This window comes from Brachycentrus maculatus, unplaced genomic scaffold (assembly GCF_059751285.1).
Source record: "Brachycentrus maculatus isolate JH-2025_06_01 unplaced genomic scaffold, ASM5975128v1 h1tg000153l, whole genome shotgun sequence".
NCBI classification, from domain to species: domain Eukaryota; kingdom Metazoa; phylum Arthropoda; class Insecta; order Trichoptera; family Brachycentridae; genus Brachycentrus; species Brachycentrus maculatus.
The window spans coordinates 881,120-892,500 of record NW_028280906.1 but is presented as its reverse complement, the minus strand read 5'-3'; the positions used below and the strand labels follow the sequence as shown (position 1 = coordinate 892,500).

Here is an 11,381-nt window from a genome sequence, read left to right as displayed (position 1 = left end):
GAAATTTAGCAACGGCTTATGCAACACCGGCTTATCATGGCCTTAAAACTTATAAAGTAGAAGTCTAAGTAGAGACATGATAAGCGGTGTCGCATAAGCCGTAACTAGCTTTCAGAGTCACTTGAACATTACTTGAGTTTTTGCGTAGAATTTTTCACTCAGGAGTGTGAGTTACTTTAATCATAAAGGGTAAACCCACTCACAAGTAAGAATAGGTTATATGTATAAAGTTGTATCCGAAATAGGAACATGATTAGAGGTGTTGCGTAAGCAAGGTAAGTGATTACAATAAAAATCAAAAGCGCAAAAATCGTTGATATAAATTATAAGACCATTTTTATAATGCTTGAATAATGCACAGGATTTTTTTGACTAGCAAAAACATTGGAAAACATGTTATTTTTTATTAATTTTTACGTTATTGTTCTCAAACATGTTGATTGTAATCACATAATATTAGGTGATTTTACTGTTGATCATTATTATTGATCAGTATTTAAAAATATTTTCATGATTCATGAAAATAATGTGGTAAAGGGTAAATATTTATTTTATTTCTAAAAAGAACCTATTTTGTTGTTTTTTCATGTGTTTTGTCAAAAAAGCATTAATCAAGGGTGTAAACCCATTTATTTAAAAAATCTACAATCATTTATCTAATTCAATATAAGGCCGCGTCTGTAAAAATCTGCGTATTGGGAAATACGTATTCTAGATTTCCAGGGGTTTTTTTTGCAGATTCCGAAACATCTTCCCAAATTAATATCATAGACCAGTAATTTAAATAAATTAGATTCTAATCAAGATTGAAACCTAATTAAAACCTCTGATTAGTTACCGGAGTAACTTCGCAGAAAATAGAAAGGCATTTTCGAGCGAAATTAAAAATATTTTAATTTCTTTCTAGGAAATGAAAAACAAAAAACAGTGACTAGTAAGACGAGGCAGAACATGAATGTCAATCCAAAAAATCTGGTAGTCAGTAGTCTCGGTTATCCGACCTTCGGTTATCCGACCTTCGGTTATCCGACCTTCCGAGTTATCCGACCTACCGGTTTAAGCTTAAGCTTAGTTTCTTAGTACACTGCATTGTATGTGAGTATGTACCTACTGTAATTTATTTATTGTTTCGGCATTAACTTTGTGGTAAGACATGTTACAATGATTAAAGAAAACACTTCGTTTTTTACCACTTGAGTTTTATTATAGACTACATGTTTCAGAAGTTAAACTTCCATCATTCAGGTCTGTATAATAACTATACTATATAGTTATTATACAGACCTGAATGATGGAAGTTTAACTTCTGAAACATGTAGTCTATAATAAAACTCAAGTGGTAAAAAACGAAGTGTTTTCTTTAATCATTGTTACCTACTGTAAAACATGTTTTATTACTTTGCCGTAAGTGCATGTTGATGTTTTAGTTCGTTACATTCAGTAATGTTACATGTACATATTTGAAAAGTTTTCGATGTGCAAATAAAATTAACACATTTTCAATGTCGTTTTTATCATTTTCGCTTATCCGACCTTGCCGCGGCCGATTTAGATCGGATAATCGAGACTACTGTACAATATTTTGGCCGTTAATTTTTGTTCAATACCCTCTGTGCAGCGAATACTGCTTGCCCTGCTCGCTCAGTAAGTACAATACACGAAGCCCATATTCTAGCGTTCGGCGCTCACACTCAGTACGACAGAAGCTGACGTACGGTTCGGACACTAGCGCCTGTGTTTAGCTTTGCCGCCAGTCTATCTCATAGTAGATTTTTTTTAAACATTACATATAAACATTGCTTTTTTATCATTGAAAATCGGTAGTAGCTTGCGAGATAAACATCTCACTTATTAGTTGTGGGACATTGTGAAAATTCCACTAATATAAAGCATTTTATTTTCCAAGGTGAATATTGGAAACAACAGTTTTCCTCTGAAAACACTTGTAGCGCACATTGCGATATCCAATTAACTTTGCGTTGAAGTGATTTTAAATATTTTATAATAATTAATTCTAATCTATCATTACGTACTAGTGCAGTACATTATTCCGTTAAATAAATAACATCGTACTGTCTGAATATTTAGTCCAAAATATTAGTTCTATTTGTGGTATTTTTAAATTTTTGTATTAAGTTAAAGTATTCGATAAATTTTCGTATTAATTTAATTTTACTAAATTCTGTTAGCTGCAAATAAAGCGCTCGCATTCGTTTCGTATGAATAAGCCTCAAAAAAATCCACCGACGGAAGGTGACAAGTATCTACTCAACATGTTGGAGGACGATGAAGATAATGACGCAAAAAGGTGAGTGCTAAATTGTTAAATTTTATAACAAGTAATCCAATATTTGGCATTAAAATTTCACTCACATTTCGTATTTTTTAACAGTAATATAGAAATACCAGGAATTACACCATTATTTTGAAACGGTCAGGTTTAAACCAGCTTGCGTACTGTCCGCTTCGAACCATTGAAATATTAAGCCAAGAACTCGGATCTTCCTGGTCTACAGTGCAGTTTTATTCAAATCGGATTGGGAAACTGCATAAGATGGATGTTTGGACGCCGCACGAACTGTCCGCCGCTAAGGAAAAAGCGCGCGTGAATGTTCGCTTGAATGCATATGTATGCAGTTTTTTTTTACTATCATGTCAAAGGTTTTTTGAAACATCTTTAAGACAGTGGACCAAAAGTGGTTAATTTATGAAGGGCGTTAATTTCGTAAATTTATGTAAAGCGAAAAAACAATGGACTTTCTCAAAATCAAACTAACACCAAATCCTACAGCAAAGCCAAAATTAACATTTTTAATTTGTTGCCGACGGATGTTAAGAGGTCAAAATAAAACATGGAACAAAGGCAAAATAAAGGAATGGGTATGATCAAGAGTTAATTTTATGAAAATTATAAAATGTTTATATTCTTAATTTTTTTCTATTTTTTGTGTCTATATAGGGTTAAAATCGTTAAAAACAATAAAAATGTATTAAAAAAGAACTCCACCGACAAGACACACAAGGTGGCTTGGTGGGTCTCTGCAAAAAAATATAAGTATGTATAAATTGTGATTTCAATAAATGTAAACAAACAAAAAACACTATAATGGTTCATTTTGTGCGTAAGGTGGGATATTCGAGGTATCATTCACTTCGAGTTATTAAAAACGGGCGAAACAATAACGCCAGAAGTTTATCGTCGTCAATTGGAGAGGACTTCATCAAGCTGAAGATAAACGCCTTATTTGAGTCAACCGAAATGGAGTAATAACAGCATCAAGATTCACTAAACCAGTGCTCACTCGGCGAAAATGACCCGTGAAAAATCCAAGACCAGATGTGGAAGATTATACCCTCACCCTCAATGATCACCAGAACTTGCTCCGACTGACTATATTTTGTTAATTTTCAAAAAAAAAAGATTTAAAAAAATAATGGTTTAATTCCTGGTTTACCTTATTTTTGTTTTATTGATTGCTTATTCTATTTTTTAAAGGAATTGCTATGTTTCTTAATGGACAATTTATGTAACTTATAAAACATTTAAACTAGAGAGTCAAAAATCCTATGTTTACATTTTTTCAAGTAAATTTTACAAATTGATATTTAACTGGTAATCATCACACGTGACACGTGCATAATGATGTGATCAATTGCGTGGTTCATAGAGCACTAAAAATCACTTTGAATAATAATAATTGTGTAATTTGAATAAACACAATTGCCCTATATAACAATTACAAACCAGAAATAATTTATATAATTTAGCTACGTAAAAATTGATATATTTTAAATAGCATAATTTCTTTAACGATATTTTTAAACCAAATGGAAAATAATCATTTAAATACACAAAATATGTTGTCAAAAACAAAATAATTCCTGATTCGGTTTTTATAATAAAAATAATTAAAATGGATTCAAATTAATTAATTCAAAAAAAAAAACATTAATTGTGTTGTTTGATGGAACTGTGGTGTATACAAATTAAACGTGACTGGAAGAAGTCTTCTATTAGAGTGACTTTTCGGAAAATGAAAACAAAGGTGCTTAAAAAAATCTGAGTTCGCAAACATAAAATATTATATTATAATAAATTAATATACATCTTTCTGGCTTGAGGCGCGTAAAATTGTTTAATGTCATCGATAAATTTTCATCTATCATTTCTTTCAATTATATTATTATTATTTATCTAGTTTCAGCTATGAATGATACTATTCTCCTACCAATAAACTGAATGAATCGGGTGAGATATCCTGGGGATACTTAAATCATCTAAAATAGAAACACTGACACGGCACATTTTCGGCACATGTGATAAATCATGTTCAATTATTTTTGGAAATCTCCACGGAGATTTTCCGGAAATGTCAAAAACAATTTTTCCGGGGTGTCAAATGTTTGGGAAAATTTAAAATTACACTTGAATTTAAAGAATGTCAACCTTTTCATTTGCGTTGGTTACAATCTTCTTCTTTGTGATAAATGGTTTGCTTCTTTCGTATTCAGTATCCACCCTAAAAGAATTGGAAACTGTTTCATTTATCTGAAATCGAACCTAAAATTAAAAAAAAACACAGAAACCTGAGATACTCAAACATTCATTTGCAAGGATATGCAAAACCAAAGTTCACATTAAGTATTATTAAGTATTATTTCAAGCTCAATTCGAGGTACCCATAGTTTTATTAAGACCTAAAACTATTATTTAAGTTTGTTGATTATTAAGTTCACCTTCAATAAACAGTACGCCTACCTATATACCTACTATAGAACCTGTATACCTGTTGAAGAAATTTGACTGCCAAAAGAAATCCATTTTAAAATTCAAGTGCGCTTGATCTTTCAATATTGTCTTCATCCCTAAAATCTCTTACCTCCTGATAGGAGACATTATTTTTCCTGAATTCTCGTCATTTCAAACACCTCAAACCAAATTCGCCACTGGACCCGAATTTCCATTTTCTCCCAATAAAATGACAGATTATTTTGATTCGATTCTGATCTCGATGCAAATATTTATTTATTTAAATTATTTAAAGCGGCCAATGAATCGTATGTTAATTTAATTTAACTTTTAAAACATTCAGCGTATTCGCTTACACATCTTACGTTATCGAGTTGTAACAATATTGTTTAACCATTCCCAATGCCGGGTTACATTATCAATTTGTAATAATTTTAATAATTTGACGTAATAACTAAAAGATTAAACGCGTGCAGAATTTCTTGAGAAAAAATATAAGTATGATTAAAAAAAAATCAATTTCCAAATTGCTTCGTTAAAAATCTAGGCTCGGTTTCATTTTCGAATATCTTTTATCGCCATAACAGTAATAAATAAATGCATTGATTACTTACAACATTTTGAGCGTGTCCTCAAAATGTTGTAAATAAATTAACTTGTCAAATTATGAGCTTAAATAATAAAAATGAAAATGATATTATCTGGCGTTTCTCATGTGTGATTAAAATCCAGGATTCGGACCTCACATTCTAATATAAGAGTTTCTGCTCAATAAAAAGCTTCTTTTCATCTCACCAATAGATGTCTTTAGTGAAGTTCTAGTGATTCAAGAACAAGGTTTTTAAATTGGTTCATATATATAGAATAATGGGTAGAATTGGTGAATGTTACACGTGCGTACAGTGATCACTTAACCAGCCTACGAGCCCTGTAGATACTTAGACTTCTACACTCTTCTTCATCCTTCTTCATCTTTGTTGAGATGACAAAATGTATTTATCTGTCTTCTTAGGTTTGTTCTGGCAACAATGCCATAAATAAATAATTTTTGGTTTCAGATGTCAAAAAATAATATGAATTGATTACTTTTTAACAATGATTACTAATAAAAATACGTATAAATGAAAGCACTATCTGTCTGAAAGTGCAGTTCGGCATCCCCTGTACTCTAGAAATTCGCTGAGGTGGACCCTTCCATATGAATGTAATAAGGCTATATGGTAGTGCAATATTTACCTAAGCAGATATCCACATAATGGGAGCAAATCTTCGGTCGTTATCAGGACAATAACAGCCGTGGAACCTGCGCAAGGACGCTCAACTACCTCAATCTAGAATCACCCAACTCCACTTTTTTTACAACCCCCATATAGAGACTGCGAAGGCTTATTTCAATGTTCACAGAGCCCGATGGTGATGGCTGTTAAAATATTAGCGGGAGCTAACCTATTCGCGATGGCAACTTCTTCTCACCCTTTTCCGCACCCAGTGGTGCTTAGGGCACTGCATCAAACTGATGCGATGTTAAGTTCAACGTAAATTGTAAGAAGACAAGGTCTTACGCTTCTGGTCTAGGGTAGCATTAAATAAATATTAGAGTGAAAAACACTTATATTTATTATGACGCCCCCTGAAAATCGAACCCGGGATCTCTAGCATGGTAACCAAACGAGGTAACCACTAAACTATGGAGGCGGATAGCAAACGTATCGGCAACTTTAAACAACTATTCCACTTTGGAAACAGCGTGGAGTTTAGTGGTTACTACCCTAATTGAGAAGAATAGAATAGAAGTTAGAATGTAGATATAAAGATGATAGAATGCATAGATATGACCGAATAGTCGTTAACCTTTCCCTTCCGGTGCTAAAATAAAAACGCGCGTCCCGGTGTTGGGTAGTCACAACACAATAAAAGATGAGCGATTTTAAATCGAAAAAAAACGGACGTTCATAGCTAATCCACTTCATTGACTATAAATGAAGTTAAAAATTATAATAATTTAGATTTATTTGCTGAAAGCATTAAAAACCATCTGGCAACGCTCACGGAACAAGCATAGGTCCACTCTTGTCGGAAGCCCAAAAGGTACTGCCGCTAGCCAGAGAACATTGAGCTTTGAGCTCCTCACACTTGCACAGTGCAAGTATGCAATAGTGAGATGCGAATATAGTGCCGCGGTACCCGCACACTCTTCACGCGCTGTCTATACGCGAATTTGTTTCCGATATTCACAAAATACCTCCGATGTACCCGATAAATTCCGATTATTATAAATATTATTTTTTTAATCAATGCGTACATATGTTATGGAGGAATACCTAAATTCTTCTATTTATTATATTTATATTTATTGATGGTTATTAGAAGCAATGTACACAACACCGCGAAGGGAGGGTTAATAATAAAGGGTTAAAATCTTACATATCGCTCACTCCTTTCAACAACGTCATATATCAAAAATCGACGATTTTCAGTTGTGCTTGTTTTCAGAATGCCCAGAAAATGTACTATATACCAGCAAAAGCGGGATATTTTTAACTTAACATTTGCCCGCTACCTGTAGCGGGTAAATGTTAAGTTAAATGTTAAGTTAAGTTTCTGCCCTGGCAGAAAGTGTTATTTTTGCATTTTGAAGAAAAGGTGTTGTTCAATATTTTTCTTAAATATACTAAATATTTTTCAAATGGAGAAAAAAACCTTCAGGTTTAACCTAAAAAGATCTGTTGCACAGTAAAAAGTTCAATAAGTGACTTGATATTTATTTTTAATACATTTTAGTACGTTTTTAAACTTTAAAAACGATCTCCTGAAAAATCAAGTTTTTTGATATATGACGTTGTTGATAGGAGTAAGCGATATAGCATAGGTATCGCTTAGGTCGTACACACATTAGCGTGGAGAATTCTAAAGATATTTAATAAAAATATAATAAAACCCTTATCCGCACCCCAATGGTGCATAGGGCACTGTGTCATATAAACGCAGTGTTATCTTGATCGTTTACACATGAAGGAAGGGTGATCAGCCCTCCGCTTCAGGTACCAGTCCATGGTAATATTGAATAAATATTACAGTGAAAAAATCGCTTATATTTATTTTACCCCCCTTGGGAATCGAATCCGGGACCTCCAGAACGGTAGCCGAGCGTGCTGACCATAACACTACGGAGGCGGACAAAAAACAAAGATACTTACTTACATATAATAGTAGCAATATAAACTAACTCTCATGCTGAAAATATATGGCTGAGACATGACAAGTAATGGAGTAAACACTAGTGGATGCAAGGATAACCTGTTAATAAGGGACATCTCCAATCATTTGGTGAGGGACACCTTTTAGGAAAAATCTCAATCCATTTTTTTTTATTGGTCGATTCAAACTTATTCTAGAAAAATCTTAAATTTTATACAATGTTTGCACCACCCACCGCGCGAGTGATATTTATTTCCTAGAAGTTTTAGAACCTTCAGAAAACATCATGAATTTTACTTACGTTACATGACGTTACTCGTCGAAAAATAACATTTTTACATATGGAAAATTTTATTTCCTTAATCTTTTACGTCATGTTATTTTTCTTGCCCTTATTTCGTTTTACAAAACAGGTTGTGTGTGGGTTTATGTTTATAGACACTGTCTCAGGCTTGCGCTGAAGCAAGCCTGAGAAAATGTTTGAATGCTCTCAAGTCCCTTTCGCTAATTTTTCTACATCACCACCATATCGCTCACTCCTTTCAAGAACGTCATAAATCAAAAATTGTCAATTTTGAGTTGTGCATGTTTTCGTAATGCCCAGAAAATGTACTATATCCCAGCAAAAGCGGCATATTTTTAACTTAATATTTACTCGCTACAGGGCAGAAAGTGTTATTTTTTTAAATATACTAAATATTTTTCAAATGGAGAAAAAATATTCAGGTTTTACCTAAAAAGATCTATTACACAGTAAAATGTTAAATAAGTGGCTTGATATTTATTTTTAATACATTGTATTTTATGTTTGAACTTTAAAAACGTTCTCCTGAAAAATCAAGTTTTTTGATTTATGACGTTCTTGAAAGGAGTGAGCGATATATGTATTTATATGGCCCAGTATTCAATGGCCCGCAACTTAATATTCCCTAAACTCAGGTAGCATTTTACGTAATTGATTTTTTTCTTAAAACACCGATTTTGTATTGAAAAAATAAGTTTTTCTCCGAAAGAAATATATGGTTTTGAAAAAAAAAAGAGGTATTGAAAGCTAAGCTATATATATATATATATATATATATATATATATATATATATATATATATATATATATATATATATATATATACATATATATATATATATATATATATATATATATATATATATATATATATATATATATATATATATATAGCTTAGCTTTCAATACCTCTTTTTTTTTTCAATATAATTTTTTTCATTATAAAATATATAGATATATATATATATATATATATATATATATATATATATATATATATATATATATATATATATATATATATATATATATATATATATATATATATATATATATATATATATAAATCTATATATTTTATAAATTACAAAAAATATTCCATATACATTCTTTAAACAAAAAAATCGGGCGTGGAAAGACATGTTACCTCTTCGGCGGTTGGCCTGCGATGAGTTTTGTCTTTGCGAATATCCCCTTTATTCGTAACGTGTATAACTAGGCTGGGAGAGTGAAAAACATTATAATTTAACCATAAAACTCTGACCCGTCCAGTAATCGCAGATAGAGGGAAATACAACGTATTACGTTACCAAACCATGAGACTTACGTTGACTGTACTGTGTGTATAAGTAATATATGCTAAGAAGTCATTAAACATTGTGACATGGGACCTAGAATAAGCGAATATAAAGAGATGGTGAATTCGATATATGGAAATACGAAACTGAAAAAGGCATTAATATTCCCTGATATATAAGATTTAGAAATATAAACTACCTAAGTAAATAACCATCACTGTTCTTCACCGCAGGGGTAGCCAGAGAATAGAATGCCCCACTACTCTGTATTTGCAAACGTTCCCCTCCTCCATATTCATACATCTCCTCATTTAATACATATAATCATATCTTATAATATAAACCCGCCGATCATTTCGACTTCTGACATGAATGCTTTCAAGTATTTGACATATCTGATCGTTCCGGGTTTTCCTCGGCCTTCCTCTGCGTTTATTTCCTACTACAATCGCCTCAAAAATTTGTTTTACCGCTCTTTCCTCACTCATTCGTTCCACATGTCCGAACCATCTGAACACATCTTTCTAAATTTTATCGATAATGTTTTATTGGTAGCTTTGCATTCTTTTCTTATTTCACCATTCGAATATCTATCATACATTATTTGACGCACATTCGTCTGAGGGATCGCATTTCGAATTCGTCTGCTTTCGTCGTTCTTTTGGCAACTCCGTTATTAACTTCCATACATAAGAGTTGGAACCAGGTCGTTATTGTAGACTTCCGTGAAAATATGATGAGGAGAATAAAAGAAAACATCGTAACCTTCCTGAATATGGAACAAAAAAAATAATATAATGTGTTTTTATTACAGCTATTCTAGTTAAGGGTCATGTACGATGCATAAGACTCCTGATGACCTGTACAGATAGCGTCAAAGTAATCTCAGAACATCATGAATTGCTAAATGATCTTCTTGTGTCCGACCACACACTGTTTCTCCAACAACTGAAGGAACACTGTTCCTCCAACAACATCTATTCACAATATTTGTGGGTGTCCAGATAATTATTCACAAATTTCTATAATTCACTGGGTTTCTCCACTTAATGTCTTAAAGAAAACAAAACTTGGACAACTAAAAGAGTAACTGCTCAATAAAAAGCTTCTTTTATCTCACCATAGATGTCTCTAGTTATATAGAATTCAAGCACTTAGTTTCGAATTCGAGCAGTATATATATATAGAATTTACAAAAATAGAGTAGTGTGGTTGTCAATCATGGGTAGAATGGTGAATGTTACACGTGCGTACAGTGATCACTTAACCAGCCTACGAGCCCTGTAGATACTTAGACTTCTATGTTCTTCTTCATCTTTGTTGAGATGACAAAATTTATTTATCTGTCTTCTTAGGTTTGTTCTGGCAACAATGCCGTAAATAAATAATTTTCGTTTTGAAAATTATTTTTTCAAATCTAAAATGAATTATGACGTTGAAAATATTTCTCTGAAATAAAACTGATACTGTTTTATTATTTTAATCGTAACGCTGACGCACGTCACGCATAAAGAATGTTTTGAGAATATACTTAATTAGAAAAATTCTGTTTCAATAACGCGATAATTATTGTACCATAAGTAAAGAATAATCGACAAAATTAAGCAAGTTATCAACTTAATATAATTTATGAAAAATATATTTGTACAATATTATAAATTTACCAACTAAGTAACTAGCTAGCCATCATGCCACTTCACCTGGCCATTTTCAAGCATTTGAAATACTTGAGGTTGCCAAATTTTCCTCATTTATTATTACAAATATATTTACAATTATTATAAGTAACAAACAAATAAGACGTGTGTAAGACCGATTGCCACATATGGGA

General features: G+C 32.1%; 1 protein-coding gene across 1 annotated transcript in view; it reads left to right on the top strand.

The window, feature by feature from the left end:
• Positions 1-1,683: 1,683 nt before the first annotated feature.
• The window catches only part of Clk (circadian locomoter output cycles kaput protein Clock), a 37,590-nt gene continuing 27,892 nt past the window's right edge, over positions 1,684-11,381 (top strand). Inside the window, exon 1 of the mRNA XM_088261380.1 lies at positions 1,684-2,308. Within this exon, the coding sequence (XP_088117506.1) occupies positions 2,220-2,308 (89 nt within the window). The 5' untranslated portion in view covers positions 1,684-2,219. The remainder of the gene's footprint in view (positions 2,309-11,381) is intronic.